This window comes from Oxyura jamaicensis, chromosome 4 (assembly GCF_011077185.1).
Source record: "Oxyura jamaicensis isolate SHBP4307 breed ruddy duck chromosome 4, BPBGC_Ojam_1.0, whole genome shotgun sequence".
In the NCBI taxonomy this organism is placed as follows: Eukaryota; Metazoa; Chordata; class Aves; order Anseriformes; family Anatidae; genus Oxyura; species Oxyura jamaicensis.
This window is the reverse complement of record NC_048896.1, coordinates 80,006,563-80,026,634: the sequence shown is the minus strand read 5'-3', so window position 1 is coordinate 80,026,634 and position 20,072 is coordinate 80,006,563. Positions and strand designations below refer to the sequence as shown.

The 20,072-nt window shown below is 36.1% G+C and overlaps 1 protein-coding gene across 6 annotated transcripts in view; it reads right to left on the bottom strand.

Moving 5' to 3' along the window:
- The window catches only part of LCORL (ligand dependent nuclear receptor corepressor like), an 81,718-nt gene that overhangs the window by 37,320 nt on the left and 24,326 nt on the right, over positions 1–20,072 (bottom strand). For 5 of the 6 annotated variants that reach the window (XM_035326128.1, XM_035326127.1, XM_035326129.1 and 2 more), the window contains exons 2-5: positions 18,521–18,586; positions 11,276–11,355; positions 10,915–11,044; positions 1,123–1,377 (exon numbers count right to left, since the gene is read on the bottom strand). In XM_035326128.1, coding sequence (XP_035182019.1) covers positions 1,123–1,377; positions 10,915–11,044; positions 11,276–11,355; positions 18,521–18,586 — 531 coding nt within the window. Of the gene's footprint in view, positions 1–233; positions 809–1,122; positions 1,378–10,914; positions 11,045–11,275; positions 11,356–18,520; positions 18,587–20,072 lie in introns of those variants that run through there. The other variant, XM_035326132.1, reaches the window with a different exon arrangement.

Here is a 20,072-nt window from a genome sequence, read left to right as displayed (position 1 = left end):
CTAACCCTACCCCATGGCCCCATTCACCCTTTACCTTCCTTTTCATTCCTTTAAGACTGATTTGTGCTCAATGACCCAGGACCTGTGTTTGTTTACTTCACACCCTCATGTACATTTTAGTGTTAAAATTGGTTCCTCTTTATAATCAGCTGTTGAAGTAAGCAGCAGGTTATAGAGCTGATACCAGGTAAGTACTTTTTACCATGGGGGGGGGGGGGGGGGGAACCTTTTCCCCCCCCAATGATGCATCATCTAATTGAAGACTACAACACTAAGTATAAACGTATGAAAGCTATTTCATTATGAAAGTGTAATCTTTTAAAAGTGTAATTCTGCAATTCTATCTTTTTAACTTTAGTATGATATGACATACAGGTTCACTTTTCTTTGTTCTGTGATATAGTTGGACTAATATGAACCCTTGTATCTGTCAAAGACAAGCTGATTTTGCCAGTGTTCACAGTTATACAACATTCACAATCCTCCCTGAAAATTGCTGCTACTCCAAATCAAGTTTGAAGTCCAAAGCACTCTTGTGCTTATATTATCAGTTTTGGATAACCATAGTTGAGAGTAAAGCAAGAAAAATCTCATTGTCATTTACAAATATGAAATACCTTTCCTTGCCTTGAAGAATAAAATTGTGTTTAATTCTTAGTCATTACTGATCAGTACAGAAAATTCATCCTTCCATCATTTTAACCAGTACTGAAAGAATCAGTGTCCAAGGGTGGAAACAGCCAGAATGAACTTTGCTCTTTGAAATTGCAGTACATTCTCTTTTTTCAGAAGGCTTAACAGCCCTTTCCTTAAAAAAAAAAAATAATCTTGAGCCACTGTTACCTGTGACAGCCACAGATGAACTTACTTAAGATTTAGTATTCTAACACCAACAAATTCCCATGCTACTTGAAAGCATGCAACCAGAAATTAGGATATTTACCACTGAACACACAATAAGAAAAATGCTTTTAGAAAGACTTTCTTTATGTCCTGAGCACTGCTTTGGAAAGACAGAATAGTTATTTGGCACAGAAAAGAACTATTTATTTATTTTTAAATAAAGAGACATAAGGTAGTAAATGACATAAAAACACAGAAAAGCAAATAGAGGATATTTACCTTGCTGAGTATTCTGTTCTTGAGTTCGATTCACAGTGAGGTCTAGAGGGCTATCCTGTTCTTCCTGAAGGGAGTTTTCCGTTTGGTTCATTTGGATACTTTTACATATCATACTTGGTTCAAACGATGAACCATTTCTGTTCTCTTGAATTTTGCTACTTTTTGAAATGTACTCAATCGCAAACTGGCGGATCATTTTTTTCATTAATTCCTGAGCAACTAGGGGAATGTTAGGATCACAGTTCTGAGGAAGATCTAGGAATAAAAAACAGTAACAACACAAGCAACAGATGTATTAAGACGACAAACTGAAATACTTTTATTTAAATAAAGATTCCACATACACACGAACTCACTGCACACATTCATTGTACTTAATGAACACATTAAGATACCTCCTAAGTTGTTCTTACGACTATTCCTTACTAGTCACTTGCAAGAGCGTGTTTAGTGCTCATCAGCAATTTTTACCTTACTTATCATGGAATTTCACTATCATGGAATAAGTCAGATTATATGGGAAGATAAACAGTGCAAGCACAGGAATCAGAATCTGTATTTGTTGTTAAGTTCAGTTTTCATTTAAAGACTTAATTTTGTTTAGAAAATATTTTTGAATGTTTAGTGCAAGGTAAATAGAAGTATGAATAAACAGGGAGTTACCATAAACAAGGAATTACTTGCAAAGAACAACAAAAAAATTAAACTGCAATTTTACAGATTAATCCTTTGTATAACGCAGAACAGTTAGCTTCTGAGAAGCTGATCTTAAAGAGATAATTGTTTCACATGCATATTAGATCATCACGCCTGCTTGAGATTCAAGGTTGCAACATCAAAACTTATATGAAATGACTTGAGATATCCCATATAATTTGTAGTAGCAACTGAATTTTCAGAGGTCAAAGTGCTAACAATGAAGTCATTTGAGAGAAGAAAAATTCCTGTTCTAAACTGTATACACACTTTGTGTTTGTAAGGACATATATGTGTGGATACATACAACACTCCCATAGAAAAAAAGCACTTCATTTTAAAAGCACAAAAATAATAGAAGGATCAAACACAAGATCCCTGTAACTTTAATATCTGGCAGCTAGACAAAAGAAAATAAAGCTCATCTGACAAGCATAGCTGAAACTACATTTGTGAATCACCACAATAAAATCCCTCCAAACACCAAAGACAAAAAAAAATGTTTTTATGCTAAGTAACAAAAGAAATCTGCTAAAAAGTAAGCTGTATTACTGATCAATGCAATACCAGAAACTGTAATATTTCACTTCAAAAGATGAGCACAATTGTCCATACTGATTTTCATTAATGTGGCAGCAGTAGTACGTATTCCACTCCTCCTTTCTCTAGACACTATACACACAAAAATGTGCATTTCAAAGCTTTGTTTAACCCACTGTCCATCCTCAAGTTCACAGGTAATCATTAAAATAAATTTCATCAGAAAAGACAGAGGTTTAAAGCTTAAAAATAAAGAACTGTGAATGTGAAGAATTAGCTTTTAGATGATTCTTGATTGCCTGAAATAAGTGTCAAAAGGATATTGTGGCAGTTGCCGGGGACCTTATACCAGTCCAGAACAGATAGGTAAATAAAAAAAAGCTGAGCAGTTGAGTTTTGTTTTCCTGGAAGCTGAGAAACTGAAAGGACTGGATCTCACTAATATTTCACTCAGGTAGATGCTGTTGGAAGATAGATGGAGGATCACACAGTATTTGCTCGAGCATTTTATGTCAATGAAGCTATATCCACCTACCAGCAAGAGTGATCACTGAGACTGGACCAAAAAACACTGCTCAAGTTTAGGATGAATGTATATAAGATTCTATTTATTTCAGTTTTCAAAACATTCCACTTGAAGAATCCATTTTCATCAAGAAAGTATTGCAAGACATTACAAATACATGTATCTGGTCTGCTGAGGCAGCTGACTGTTCTGGTGCTTCTTGATAATACCTTTTGGTTACCAGATAAGGTAAAAGCTCCAGCATTTTCAAAAACTCAGTATATGATAGGTGTCTTGGCTTCAAGAGACCTTATGCAAGGCATGAATAAAAACCAAGCCTGCTTATGATTGAAGGCCTATCTTCTGACACTCCTTCAACCAGACTGCTACCAAAATTTCTAAAACTTGATAGGAGTTTCTGGAGGAGGGGCACAAAGAGAAATTCCAAATGCAGGACAATCCATATAGAGAAAAATCTCTCCCCATCGTGTAACATCCAGACACAGGTATTCTTTGTTTATTGGTATTTCCCGATTCCTGAATAATGAATCCATGAGGTGTTCATCTGCCATTTGGTTAGAGACACATGAGAAAACAACTTGACAAAAGATACTGAAGCAGCAAGGCAACAGATGTAAAAATGTTAGTGTATATACATCAGTAAAAAAAAGAACAAGATAAATTTGGATGTAGAATTGGAAAGTTGAGTTACCTAGGAACAAGATTGTCCGCCTAGAACTATGATTCCACCACTGTCAAGCAAAGAAAATTGCTGATCAATAACTTAGCTTAAAAAAAGCAAAAAACCTTACAGTGAATAATCAAGCAACTCAAATACAATGAAGTATAAGAAATGTCAACAACACCAGTCTGGCAGATATATAAGAAAGGTCATTCTATAACGGATGAGAAATTAGTCTGCTGCATGCAGCCAAGAAAACCTTCTTTGAAGACTTTTGGAGAACAGGTGATTACAAGCCCAAATGGGAAAGAGTTACTTTACATCCTGATACAACCTGTGCCTTTAAAAAGCAAGGGACCAGAAGCACAGGGTACACCCATGATTAACCAAAAAAACCACAAATGCCTGGAATAAGCATCTGCCTATTAATCACCAACATTAAGTACTGTAACTGAGACAAAGTTCTTTCAGAACTACCATGTTTCTATTCTCTACCTATTCTGTTTCAGACGCTTCACACTGGTAATACCCAAGCATGAACTGCTTTTAGACACTTGCCTGACAAGACTGCTTTTCCATTAGCAGCAGAGCCATCTTTTGAACTAGTTGGAATAACAAAAAAATTTTGCTCATATGCTTTGTCTTATTTTCTTAATTATTTCCAAATACTCCCTACAGAAAAATAAATGCAGTAAGATTTCTCATAACTGCTACAATTACTGACAGTTTACATATTTAAGTTAATTTACTATAAAAGGTAATATTGAATGGAAAAAACACCTTGGAGCACAATCTAAAAAGCGTGCTCCATGTGCACAGTATTTACAGTATTCTATCTGCTAATGCATATTCAGTCTACAAGGCTAGACCCTAATTAGTCTAAGCTTAACTGCTAAAAATGCAAATAATGTGACTATCACATCTTCAGTATTTGACTGTACTCACACCCTTAAACCATAATTCACACTGGAAGGACCTTACGAGGTCTCAGGTAAGAGTGCATGCTCAAAGCAGAGTCACCTTTAGGATCAAACCAGACTGCTCTGGATTTTACCCAGCTGGGCCTTGAAAATTCTGTGGTAGGAGACTGTACAGTCTCTCTGGGTAGCCTGTTCCACTGCTTGCTGATCCTCATCTCTCCTTATACAACCAAGAACATCTCATTTCAACGTCTTCCATTGTCCTGCTACGCACCACTATGAAGAGTTTGATTCTCTCTTCTCAGTAACCTCTTCAGAGGTATTAAAAAGCTGCTGTTGATCCATTCTTATTAATACTGCATCCTCTCTAATGGAAACAAGGCTTATGTGGATACATAACTTGTAACATTAGGAAGTAATTGAGAGTACTCTGAGTTAGAAATAATTTCCCACAGCTATCCAAATAAAACAGAAGAGAAATGAAAGATGTTAGATATTCAAATGAAAAAAGTGATGTATTTTCATATACTTTTTTTTTTTCCACACTATTTTATAGAAGAAATTTAGACTAAGGATAAATATAACTTATGTATGCTTTATCAATATAAGACTGATCAGAATAGGGTATACAGTTAGTGTATGACAGTCTAATTGCTTACATTCAATGACTGCATTACTATAGAAGTATGCAATGGAAACATGTTGAGACCTGTAATTTTAAGTTCACAGTGGTGAAGTTTCACTACACAAAGGAAATATTTAACTAGTCATACAAAGTTTGTAAAAGCAATTTAACATATTTTGTGGGAATAAAGTTATTAGACCTCTGAGCTTAGTCTCACTAGCAAATATTTCTTAATTATTATCAGCAGATGGCACCAAATATACTTTGTATGAACAGAAGTTTTTATTCTAAGATGTTTTATTAGGAGTAATGATTACAGCTAGTTTAAAGTTTTAAATTTAAGCCTACATCTGTTTAAGCTTCTGTTTTTCAGATAGAAAATTTACATGACAAGGTACCTGTATTTATTCCATGGGTTATGTATGCACATACATACCACTTCAAATCCAGCAAAACAGTCTCTACGAATTTGGAGTAACAGGTAGGTCTGATGGTCCTCTAGTTCCTCTCAGATCACTGTAGACCCTCCTGATACTAAGATACAAATGTGTCACTTATGATACAGCCCTTATGATACAGCCTGGTATTTTCTGCTTGTGGAATATTCCAGCCAAAATGCAAAGGCAGCAGTAAAGATAATATGCAATTGTGACTAACTGTAACAATTTATTTTGATTCAAACCTCACATTTAGGATTATGACTCCCTCAGTTTAAGTGCCATACCAACTTGTAGCTATTCAAATCCATATGGGTTTACTAGTCACTGGTAAATCACTAGTCACTAGTTTAAGTGAATTAAACTACACAATGATTTAACAGGTAATTCAGTCTTACACATGTATTTGGCAGGACAATGGACATGGAATTGAAAGCTCCCAAACTAACGTTCCACATTAGCATTTTGTATCTTGAAAAACAGTAATTTTTCCATTTAGAAGGAAATTGGGACAGCAACTCTTCTGATTTCTCTTCTGAAACAGTACAAAAAGGCAGCTGAAATCAGCAGGGAATCGTAATTTTCCTTGTACCTTACAACGTAGTTCCATGAGCAGCAGAACTAAGAATACCAGGCTGCTTATCAGCATTTCCTGTATCACCTCTCCCCCTCACAAAGGGGCTACATGTTTTCTAGTATGACCCCATCTTAATAGCCAAACTGTACCAGCAGCATCATTAGCTCCACATGTAAACTTGTCCAACTCACTGTACAATCATCAGCAGGTTAAAAAACAAAGTACAGCCATTTATTCTGAGCTGCCCCTCATGATTAGTTTAGTCAGCTTAATTGATCAACAAACAGAAGGAATAAGGGCCAAGTTTATTCTAGTTTTCAACTCTTGTAAACGCTCAAAGTTAGTCCCTCCTCTGCTTTAATGGTAATTTTCTTTACTTCATATCCTCATACCTCTGAGGATTCCCTTAAATGAAATTGAAAATGACCAGGAAATTCAAGTTACTGGAGACAGTAACACTGGCAGACAATCAACACATTGTGCATTTTACTTCCTTAAGCAAGCAGTTGAAATCTTGCTAAACATTCTTTCCTGATGAACTTGAGGGGCAGGCAGCTTGTGCAGTACACTTGTATGACATCCTTGCTATGTCAGACTTCTCAGTTCTTACAGTTAACCTAATTTATCAGGTAATATCAGATTTTGAAAAGACAAATCAGATTTCTTAGAATTATTAATAAAAAGGAACTGCAGGTATTGGATTAAATAGTATGCACATCTCAAAACTAATCTTCACTAAACTAATCTTCAAAGTAAAATTTTTTAAAATGACATTTAAAAGAACATTTTCAATAGTTTTCTGTAGTCTGAGATTATAGGCACAAGTCTAGATGGGGTTTACCAAACTCTATATACTGTCTGGGAAGCATAACCAGCTCTTGACATCTCTGCACCTCTGAAAGATTCAACTAAGTAAAGAATGAGAACTCGGAGGCAAAGACAATTATATATGGTATGGTATAAAGACATACTTATGAAAGGAAACATTTTAGAACATAAGACACTTAGAAACAAGAGAAAACTTTAAGCTTAAAAGGAAGTTATTTTGGTATCAAAAACATGATACTGAAGATACTTGACAGAGCTACCCATAGAACCTAGAAAGACTGAAGTCATTCAAGTCATCCTGACTATTTTGCTCCCTCCATTTTTCTACCTCAATTCCTTTATTTCTATAAAAGACCTTCAGGTTTCTGTCCTGGTGGGTCAGGACCTGAAGGTAAAACCTGATACACAACTGTGATCGCATTTAACAGACTATTTTGGTTTAAGAGTTCATGTAATAGTTCATGTAAGAGTAATGTAATAGTGTCTGGAAAGAAAGGCTTCCACGAACATACAATGTGGATTATCAGAAAGCCAGATAATTAATACTCAGTGATCAAAATGTCTGATAAAGCTCTCGATCAGCTATATCTCTGCCATGTAAAGATTATTGCATTCTGTAATATTTATAGTCAAAGAAAAAAACCTATGAGTTTCTAAAGCACATTATATTTTTTTCTTCATAGCTGCTTTGACAAAAGAAAATTGATATTTTAACGTTAAATATGTGAGGAGTCTACTCTACTTACAACACCCATTGGGCAAAGAGAGATGTCATACCTAGGAAAAAAGCATTTGGTTTTCAGATAAATTGCTTAGTGTAAACAAAAACTACTTTGGCTTTACTGAGGTGCCTGCCAAGGATAGGACTTCCTTAAAGGCAACTACCTACCAAATTTGCCTTTCACTAACACAAAAGTAGCTACCTAATAAAAGGTACCACTTCGTTCTTTTATCTTGGCAGTAATTTTATCACTCTTAAAAGGAAAGAATCATCATCTTTGGGATTTTACAGACACCCTCAATGAATGCCTGCAGGTTGTATGATATGGACAATATTTATAACACGCCTGCATGTCTGGAGGCCATCTGAACTTGATTCCTGGTGTCAAAAAAGATTTGCAAATTAAAATACCCAACCACATACTAGCATATTCGGAAAGTATATAAGATAATGAGACCAATAAATAAAATTCAATTTGCTCAGTCTTAGAAGTTGTTCACAGATGCCCCAAATGAAATTCCACTGGTCATGACAGTAAAAGACTGTATATGCTCTTGAAAAGTTTACAGTCAAAACAAATGAAACTATTGCTTCTGTTTTGAAGGCAGACAACCAAGACTTCCACAGTACTTTGACCACAAAAGAGTATCTGTTTTACTACCAAGTGTAACAAAAGTTCCTTTGGCTAAACGTTGTTTAAATGTTTTGATCCCCCACCCTCCCAGTTGATAACTGATCTCAAAAGCCTACAAAAATTCTTAAAGGAAACTTGGGATTTTCCTAGCAAAACTCTTTGGCTTCCTCTTACAAAGGAGAAACTATTATCTCAGAAATTGGCTTTACATGCCCTTTGCAAACAACAATTTGTTCCTCCCTTCCATAATTTGAACAAATTATGTTCTTTTAGGAAGTCAAGTTTAGGAAATCAAGTTCTTTTAGGAAGAACTTCTTTACCGAAAGGGTTGTTAGACATTGGAACGGGCTGCCCAGGGAAGTGGTGGAGTCACCATCCCTGGAAGTCTTCAAAAGACGATTAGATGTAGAGCTTAGGGATATGGTTTAGTGGGGACTGTTAGTGTTAGGTCAGAGGTTGGACTCAGTGATCTTGAGGTCTCTTCCAACCTAGAAAATTCTGTGATTCTGTGAACAACTTACAAGACTTTGCTGAACATGAACTGAAGCAAAATTCCTAGAAACTGTAGGCTGAACAGACATGTGCCCTGTAAGGAAAGACATTACATCCATCCCAGGTTCAAAGGCACAGTAATCTCTTCCTGCTACAGCAAGGTAAAGCGGGAGAAAGTTAACTTCTCTTTTTTTCCCCCCACCATAGTTACCCAAGAATACACAAGACCTTCAGAGAATCAAAGATAATCAGGAGAGATTTTCCACTTGTTTTTCAATACACAAAACCTTTTAAACCGAGCTGATCTGGCAAATCAAAAAACCTAAGAAAGATGCTAAAAAGCAAGTGCTTTTCTGAGAAATTTCACAGATGTCACTCACTCTGGTAAGGTGAAGCCATACCAAGTTTCACTTCTCCCATGATAAAATTTCCTCCCAAGGAGAATCAAAAGACAGCATCTCTACAGAGATGCAAAGCTTTTGCAGGTCATACAAGGGAAGGCAAAGATAGCGAAGGGTCTAGAGGGAAAGATGTATGAGGAGTGTCTGAGGTCCTTTGGTTTGTTCAGCCCAGAGCACAGCAGGCTGAGGGGAGGCCTCATGGCGGCCTGCAGCTCCCTCATGAGGGGAGCGGAGGGGCAGGCGCTGAGCTCTGCTCTCTGGGGACCGTGACAGGACCTGAGAGAACGGCATGGACCTGGGACAGGGGAGGGTCAGGCTGGGTGTTAGGGAAAGGTTCTGTACCCATAGGGTGGATGGGCACTGGAACAGGCTCCCCAAGGCAGTGGTCACAGCACTGAGCCTGTCAAAGTTAAAGGGACATTTGGACAACGCTCTCAGAAACACTGTCTGATTTTTGAGTGGTCCTGTGTGGAGCCTGAAGTTGGACTCAATGATACTTCTGGGTCCCCTCCAACTCAGGATATTCTAAGATTCTATCTAGAGAAAGCATGAAGCAGGTAATGTTGGAAAATACTGTACATCACATGACCAAGGAAAGAGTTGAGAAGGTAGAAGATTGAAGGAATCAAGAGTACTAGCCTAGGGAGGTGCCATGCAACTGGCCCCTTAATCAAAATATAATGGAAGTTTCATAAACACTGAGGTGGCAACATTTTATTCCAAATAGAAAACAAGCGGTTTTAAGCAAAGCCAAAGAATGAAGATGGACTCAAAATACATATTGCAGTCCATTCAAAGCCTGTAGGCTGAACAGACATGTGCCCTGTAAGGAAAGACATTACATCCATCCCAGGTTCAAAGGCACAGTAATCTCTTCCTGCTACAGCAAGGTAAAGCGGGAGAAAGTTAACTTCTCTTTTTTTCCCCCCACCATATGAGTGACTTGCTCTACTACTTTGACAGAGGACAAGAGGGCTGTCACTTTTGTCACACTCGCCTATTCTGACAATCAAGTACACTGACTAGACTCCAATAAAAACCTGTGAAACCTGTGATGAATAAAGCTGCACTCACATTCCTTACACAGGAACTTCAGGAAAAAAAATAATAATTTCACCTCTATCAAAAGAGACTAGCTTACTGGCAAATAACCTACATGAACCAAGCTGACCTGTCAGTCACTCGTGTGCTGCTATAACTTGTCAACTGCCAAAGAATGACAGCAGTCAAAGAATAAAATTTCTAAACACTGTTTTAAGAAGGTTCAAACACTGACTTAGATATATATAAAAGTCACAACTTCTATGTAAGATGACCCCAAATCCTATTCCGTAATCTGTAAAACATTATCTCACTTACAAGAATTTGCCTACTGAAAACTAGAAGCAAAAGCAGTTTAGGAACAGAAAGTGTTTATATACTTCAAAATTCCAGAGAACAGCATCACAAGTTGGCATAGAAAAAGTTAGCTCATAGAGGGAAAGAAAGAAAAAGGTAATGAACACAGATTTAAAAGAATAACAAACAATGCAACAGGATTCACAGCAATGGCGAGCAGAAAGAATTAGTGCTTCATTTTCTAAAGTTATAGGAAAAGATTATGGAAAAAAAAGAATAAAAGAACAGTATTCACAGCAGATTAATAAGAACTACTTCATAATCAAGGTCAACCCTAAGCCATTTGATTCTGCTAGAATATGTCATCTCCGACTAGAAGAGACATGCTTTCATTACCTTTCTTTCGAAAGAGTGCATTTAGATAGTTTTCTGCTTGGCATTCAATCTTATCAGTGTTGGACTGGCCCTGAGATGATAGTTCCTCTGTAGGCGTTGACTGTGAAGAACCAATAATTGATGCACGATCCTAGAAGATACATAGAATATTATAAAAATCTTTCAGAAGTTAGCCTACTGATAGTATAATGCACAAGTTATTGAGCCACTAAAGAGATTTTTATTACTTCCCATCACAACCAAACTATCTTAAGTTAAAATGCAGTATTAACCTACTAGCAAAATTCAGCTTTCTGATTCATACTTCCATACCAAAAATTAGGTGTTGGAAAGTCATGCTTGATATCATGTTTATACTTACACTGACTGTTTCTTTGTGTAAATTACAAAAGGAACATTTCTCATCCATAGACCAGTCAGTTAGCTCTTCTGGCTCACAGTCTTAAAAGAAGAAAAAAAGCTAGATGTTTTAAACACATAAAAATGGATTCAGAGAACAAAATACACATCCTACAATTCTCTTAACTAAGTTCCATTGTAATCTAACATGCATTTATTGGTACAACGTAGTCAATAGCATTCAATTCTTCAGTTATTTCAGAAGTCTAGTTTGGCTCATATGATTCAACTTTCAAGTCAGAGGGCATCTTCCTTAAAATGAAAAGTGAACCTGTACATTTCAGTTGATTACCTATCACAGTTACTGAAGGCATCTGTGTACAGTAAATTAAGCTCTGAAACCCAGTCATTATTCCTTTTAATTAAACATTATTCCTTTTAAAGTCTACAAGCCTACACCAAACTAAGCTGGGAATTCAGGTACAGCCCTCTTATCATTTGAACAATGTGTCATATTTAGACTATTTTATACTATTACCACAAATGAACCAAAACCCTACATTCGCTTGTAACACTTTATTTATTCTGATATAAACAAGAAGAATTTTAAAGTCATCTGAAGTCACACTTTAGTCTTGAAGGAATATATGACTTAAATAGACCTCAATGGAGACATACAATTACTTTTTTAAATCAAGTTATTAAGCTCCATTTTAAAGTTAGTTTTCAACCACATACTCTTACCAAGCCACCAATCACTACAGGTTTTCCAAAACAGACTGCTTTAATAGTTAAAATTAATCTTCTGGTTTCTTGTTTAAATTTACATATGGCAAGTTATTCCAATCTGTTTCTGTAGCAACATTGTTCTTATACCTAAACAGTTATTGCTCATACGTATTTAGCACCTTGATGTACTTATAATGAATTTATCCCCCCCCTTTACACTTCATTTTTTACACTTAATTTTGCTATGTTAATCAGATCTACTTGAGTCTCTCAGGAGACTCAGCCCTCATCATCTCTGCACTATTCCCACTTGAACACAGGTGACCAAGGTCTCAAGATAATAAACGGTACCTTTCCTGCAGCACCCCAGTTGCTTATGACTCTTGATCATGGCTGCACCATTTTAGCAGGAGAAAATTAACCACATTAACTACAGATCTTCCTACATCCCAGTCATTTCAGTTCATGCACTCACAGCTTAAAAATTTTTCCTTAGTACCAAATATATATCCCTCTCAATCACAGCATTACAACTACAGTTCTGCTAGAGAGGTTCCTGAGGTTATCTGCTTCCAGATACTGTGCTGGGTTGACCTTGGCTAGTTGCCAAGGGCAGGGGGTAAAAATAAGATAGAAAAGCTCATGGGTCAATATTAATGCAGGGAGATCACTTACCAATTACTGTCACAGGCACAACAGACTCAACTTGGGGAAAGTAAATTGAATTAATTGCCATTTAAAACAACTTTCATAATGACAAAAAGGCAAAACTAAACACCCTTCTCCACCTTCTTCACAATCAGTCTTTCCTTCCTGACTCATTTATCTCCTGCCTGATCCCAAACGGGGCAAGGAAAATAGGGATACAGGCATTGCCATCAGTTTGGCAGAATTGTTCTCTGCTGCTTCTTCCTTCTCACATTTTTCCCCTGCTCCAGCATGGGAACCCTCCCACAGGCTTCAGGGCTTCTTGAACTGCTCCAGCATGGGTCCTTTATACAGGCTGCAGTTCAAAGAGCAGGTCCTGTCCACGGGACACAGTCCTTCAGAAAAGACTGCTACAGCAGGGGTACCCCAAGTGCCACAGTTCCTTCCGGAAAACCTGCACCTGTGTGGTCTCTCCAAGGGCACCAGTTTCATTTTCAGGCCACCTGCTGTGGAATAGGGTCTTCCACTGGGGTGCAGAAAAGATATCTGCTCTCCACAGCCTAATGTAAGGACATCTCTACTCCCAGCATCTGGAGCACCTCCTCTCCCTCCTCCCTTTCTCTCACCTTGGTGTCTCAGGAATGTTTCTGACATTCCCTTCCATCCCCATTCCTCTCTTACAAGTGCTCTGCCCCCCCCCCCCCCTTTTTTTTTGGTTTATTTTCCCAAATAGTCACAGAGGAGCCAAAAAATAAGATTAAACAAAAAAATGTTCTTAAGTTAAATACAAAAACATAACTAGATTTAAAGAATAGTACTGAGTTACTTGGGTTACCTCAGCCGTCAAATGACAATTTAGAGCATAATTCTGTGTTAACAACCTGTTATATGCTTCCAGGGATACAAACCAGCAGTTTTGACAGGTTGGACAGCTGATGATCAAAGACAGACATGCGATTTTTCCAACTGCACAGTAAGAACAACAGCAAATTATTTTTGCTAAATTAATCTAGACAACCCTGATTGTCAGAACTATTCTTTCAGGATGTCTGCACATAAACTTCAAACATTCTACACGTTCATAACTACTTCATGTTTTCATAGTTTTCCTTGCAAATCATGATATGAATCTCATACAGTATGATTACTTATGAATGTTAGGATTAGGCGTGCAACTCCAACACAGCTGGTAAATTTATCAGAGTAATTCTTCTGCCTTGGAACCCTGAAGTTCCACTGGTAGAAGTCTAATTGGAGAGCAATCCTTCTGTGTCACCAAACAAGCAACACTTGAGAGGTGTAAGGTCTACATCACACTAAGTTTATTCAAAGAAGTGTAAATCATGTACAGGGTATCATATTAAAAACAGGAGCATAACGTAAGAATTCAATGAGTTAGAGACCACTATCAGAGTAAAAACTCAAAAATAGAGAGGCAATTGATCAATTCTGAGCTTCTCTAACAGAAATACTTTGAAACTTAACAAGGAAAAGAATAGTTGTTGTTACCTGGAAAATAGTGGTTAAAAATCATAATACTGGTGGAAAGAGAAAGCCTAAATGCTCTCTCAGGGACTGTCCCCTAAAATTTGAGTCATACTTCAGGAAAAAGATAAGAAGTAAAGAGAAGAGAATGCTCTTTGCTATAAAATTATTTCCAAACCATCCTCTCAGACACCGTCTTTCAGAGCTGCAAACTTTCAGCAGCAGCAGCACAGCAAAGTCAAGAAGTCAAATAAGCTTGTGGGCATTAACGATGTCTATTCCAGCTCAATGCAATAAAAAGAACTAACTACACATGCTTGCCTTTACATCCAGTCTTTCATTAGTTAATGTTACAGCAGCTGTAGACCTAGACTCATAGCAATTTACTTCATGCACCATGGGGATCTTTTGAAAGAGTATCCCCCCCGCCCCCCCCCCCCCCCAAAAAAAGAACAAAAATCACCACCAACAAAACACACAGCCAAATATCTTATTCTTCACCTCAGACCAATGCTTATCCAAAACAAACAAACAAACACACACAAAACAGACAGAATAAAACAGCAAATTCCCAGAAGCAACTGCCAGGGCTGTTTCTTGATGTATCAAATACATCAAATGTCAGGCACACAACAGTCTCAGGTCACCATCAGAGGAAACATACTGATGTCAGTATTAGTTCTTAACTACAGATAGGCCATCTGTGCCTCTGATCTTTCTGAGAGTATGGTTGTCTCTCTTAGATGCATTCAATTTAGGATCACGATCATTCATTCCCCCATTTTATCTTGCTTGGGGTCAGCTGATAAGAGATTTGGTGACAACTTAAAACAGCAGCCAGTCCATGAGAAAAAAAACTACTCGACTGTGCAAAGAGCATTTTAACGTTAACACACAGTTCAGACTACTACTTCAAATGTCATTTAGTGCAAAGCTATTAAACCTATTTCCCCCTTTTTAAATTAAATAATGACCTTTGACAAAAATTTCCACCTGTTTTCAGTTCTTAAGCCAAATGTTTGTTTCCTCCCATTTTTTTTTCCTCCAAAGTCACGTTGAATTAAGTTAACAGACATCTGTAGTACCAATTAGCTTTCATATTTATCTCTTAAAAATGTGAAATTGTCTACTAAACCTAAGCCTAAGAAACAAGTCCGACTTACACTTCCCAGGATTTTCTGCATTATTATAATGTCCCTATAAGTTTGCCAGCAATTTGTCAGTTTCAAACAAATCCCCTTTTTCATATGGCACTGCTGATTCTTAATAATTAAATTAAAATATCTGAGGTGATTATCATGTTCTTTCATCTTTTTAATTTCATAAGAACTTGACTATGACTAAAAGATTTGTTTCTAATGTAAATTTTCACCCCATTACCTTCATTATGAATAAATATTCAAGAAAAACAGGAAAAAAAGAACACAGCACACCCTCAAACAACCCTTTTTGTGCTATATGAAGATTTGTTCCCCCCAGCAGAGGAAAAATAGCAAGTGCTGTGTTTTACCCACAATATAGTGTTTTTTACCCACAACAGTGTTTTTCCTTTGTTCATAAGAGGACAGAACTCCCTCCTCCCAAATCTCACCCCAAATGCCAGCACATAATCTCAAAAGAATATACACATAGCAGAAGAAAAGCTGTCTAGCAGTTTAACTGAATATGCAGAAGTAGAATGTAAAGAATAACAATTTACATGTGAATCTACTTAGCTGAAAATGGGCATTAAGCAAAGGATTAGGAAGCCCTAAAGATTTAATAACACAAGAAGCCTTGAGAAGTTCTGAGCAGGACGAAGGCTGGATGCCGAGATATAAAACTTGACACCTCTGAAACCAGAAGATACACTATCAAAGCAGTCGGAAAAAAATGGTGATGAATAATAGAGGTAACAATAATCATGTAAACAAACACATCCTACATAAACAACATGTAAGAATTTTAAGATTATGAAAAAACTTGCCATCAGATTACCATCTGTTACCGTGGGTGGGGTTGTTCAATTAGTTTGGCTACATAGTTTATGGTTTACAAGATACTTTCTTTGAAAGGTAAGAAAAAAGGACCAGCAAAAATGAAGTGTACCTTTTACTTTTTTTTTTTTTTTTACTAAAGTAGCTTTAATTACATTAATATAAACTATAGAACAAATACTATTTCAAGACAGAATTAAGGAAGAAATATAACACTTAATACATATTAGAGATTTTATGCATTTTTTTTTTGTTACACAAAAAACATAAGAATGAACAAATAAGAGAGAAATGCTATTGTAGCTAAGAGGCATGTATTTCAGCAGATTCTCAAAAATTTCTTGATAAGAAAGACATTTAAATTTCTTAAGCTTTATTCAAAGAAACATACTCTCCTGCTAACAAAGCGTAATGGTGCATGTTGACAATACTGACAGCACTGATCCAGTGGTCATGATGAGCAAAATGGACACCTTACAGGACTTAAGCATGTTGCTGAGAGCCTAAAAATGCGGCTTCTATTCTATATACCAACCATATATTTTAAGTGAGTCAAATTTGTCTCTTAGTTTCATTACCTGTAAAAATGGAAAAAATGGCACTTGAATTATGACGAGGAAGATTTATTGTCAACCTTACTCAAGAGTTCTGTATTAATCTTTATAATGCAATTCAGATGACAGTTTAGAAACAGCCCTTCATCCTAAAGTGTCTGCTTCTACTGTATTTGTAGAGAACATAGCAAGTCTCTTTCAAACTGTTGTAGCATCTATATAAAAAAAATGAATACAAAATAATAAGGCAAGGTGGGAATCCCATCATCCTTCACCTCTTCTGCAGTTGCTCCAGAAATAAAACCAATTTTATAGGTGTCAAACACAGAAAGAAGCTCTAACTGTCCAAAATTCAGGCACATTACTGACATTCAGACAAGGAAAAAAGAAATCACTTAAGATTTTATGTTTTAGATACATATTAATCTGCAAGGGCAAAAAAAAGAGCCACTAGGGCATCCAGACAAAAAATGGAAATAGTAGATCACCTTAAACAGAAGGCCACAAGGAATCTTCAACAGCATGAGATAAGCTGAAGCTTTTCCCTTAAGAAAGGAAGCAGTAAACATGAAGCAACTCTAAAGTAGTAATGTAACACTTTATGGTGGACTATTGGGCTCCTTTAGCTGTAAGGCTTATTACACTCTGGTCATTTGCTTGGTGCTTTGTCATCTTATGACAAAGCCCAAAAACGTCCTGAATTTTATTTCAAACTGTAAACCCTTTGATGCAAGAGAATAATAAAGCTTCAATCACTAATCAACATGAAGCCTAACACACAGCAACCCATTAGAATTACAACAAGAAAGAGATATTGCACACTATTACAAGATTAACGTTGCCCTGTTCCCTTACTAAAGAGTAGCGTGCTTGTTTTTATCACAGCAGATGGGAGTACCACTCAAGAAAATAAGCTCTAGCCCAAATTTACAAATTTCTTAAACATTTTTAAGAGTCTGACTAGTGTTACGCTTAGCTTTGTAAGTGGTAGAAATTTAATCTTAAAATAGCAGGAAAGTAATATTTCAAGTTCTCTCCCTTCCCTTGAAAATAGTGTTATGCATATGATACAGGCCAAGGAACTTACACAATACAGAGGGCACAAAGCCTCAGCAAAGTTAAAACAATTGTTCCAAACCTATTATAAACAAACATACACAGTATATGAGCCACTGGCTCATGTACTAGCAGTATATTAATTACAAAATTTTATGAACTACACTATCAAATAAAATTGTAAGGAAATTAAACAGAATATTTTGAAGGTTTGATAATAAATAATGCTTTTTTAAAGCCATGAAAATAATTTTGACGGTACACTTCTTTCATCACTTCAAGGCAGTTTTGTGCTGGATTTTCTTTCCCTGCTTTTGTTCAAGACTGATAACATCTGGATCTTTAGCTACGTATTTATTAACACTTATTCCAACAAAACCAAACCCATTTGGAATAAGAATAGGTCTTACAAAAGAATAGTGCATTTTTTAAAAATAAAAAAATAAGCTTTCTTGACTATTACAAAAAGCAAACTAGCATTCATAATCTTCCTTTTTCCAATTAATATTGATAGGGAAGACAAGCTGCTTGGCTTACTTTCTAAAAGCTGTCCAAAAAAATGAAGCCAGAATTACAATATTCCAGAAATGTGTTTTTCATGAGAGCCTAATCCCAAATTTCCCTACGTAAAATTGCTTAGGTACCATTTTAACTAATGTTTTGCCTACACACAGTACTGACATGAGCACGATGAAAAGTAAGTTGGGAACAAAACCAAAAGATGTTTTTTTTAAATAAGCTTTACATGCTTTGAAATGACTCTTACTAAAAGAAAAGTTTGCAAATAAAGATCATTGCACTAAAAGCTGGCTCATTTACCTTCAAATAAACTGAGGTCTCTTCGTAGCCTTGGTCCATAAAGCCCTTCTAAAATACTTTCAAAACCTGGAAATGAAAGAAACATTTAGAACAGTTAATCGAAGGTTTCTTATAAAAAGAAAGCAAGTTTGAGAACACTGGTAACAAATATTCTCTCAAATTCCAAGAGCAATTTCAAACATTGTTACATTTATCACGAGTGTTTATTCCTGACACTATAGTACCATTCAGCAGAATTAGAAGATAAACAAGACAAGGCAATTGCCATCTGCACACAGTCAGCCTATTAAGCCATGCCCCAACAACCTCATTAGACTTAAAATAACTACTATAGAATCTTAAGGGTGGGAAGATTAACCTCATAGCTCTATACTAGTAAAGTAAGTCTTTCTTACACTGAGAATTAGAAGTTGGGAAGAAGAGGGCGGGAGGACATAGTATTTCAGAATCAGAAACTTCTCATTTAGCATCATGAAAAATTACATTATCTGATTAGGCTAGTATTCTACAAATAAAAGAAATCTTATTTTGTTTCTGATGTTATAACAGTTCTGTATAAAAACGTTTTAAAATGGAGGATTAGATAAATCCAATTATTTTCCAGATTTACTAGCTAGTCTGTTTTAGGTATTTGGTAAAAGCACGTACTGCAGCAGGGGAGAAGCAGACAGAGCTCACAACTGATTAATAACAACCAAAAAAAGAAGAGGACATGCAGGACAACTAATTAAACAGAATTTATAACACCAGTAAAAGTGAAGTTTTATTCAATATAGAAAGAATTCTCATGTGCCCCCTCTTTTCTCCTACAGACTCCTATATAATAAGCCTATTTTCAACTAAGAGGATAATTCAAAGCAGCATTTGAAGGTTCTCATTCTTTAATATGAACAGGTCTTGAGTATGAAGACAGCACTTTGCAAGACTATTTTATCATCCTACTACATGAAAGATACCACCAGTATCTTCAGGAAACATCTGCGTACATCAGAGAACACTTCTAATTATAAATCTGCTCATCACCCATGATGCCCTCTATCACAAGCAATGTTTACTTTTCAGTTTAGATTGTATGTACACTAGTATGAGGAGGAATTAACGTGCTACATGAGGTATGATGGATATTTAACTTAAAATCCTAACATAGACAAGAGAAGTTATTTTAACATACAGGAGCTGTTCAGCCTGACAGGTCCCATTGCGTTAAAAATTACCTTTCAGTTTTGTATAATTCCATGGGTTTTAAATATAAATTATATTATTAACTTGACTAATTATTATACCTACTATGATTTTGTGATTTGAGATAAAGTAAATATGTTTCTATTTTAGTTTTCTATTTTTTTCTTTTTTTTTTTTTGCATTAAATATAGCCTTATACAACAGCACAAGGTAACAAACAGACAAAACCACTCTCCTGTTTTATTTTTTTTATTTTTTAAATACAGCTCCAAAAACTAGAAAGCAAAAATCCAAGGCCTGAGTATACACTAAAAGTTATCTTAAAATATCATCCACTGAATCTCAGAGTCAACGTTATATCAATTCAGAT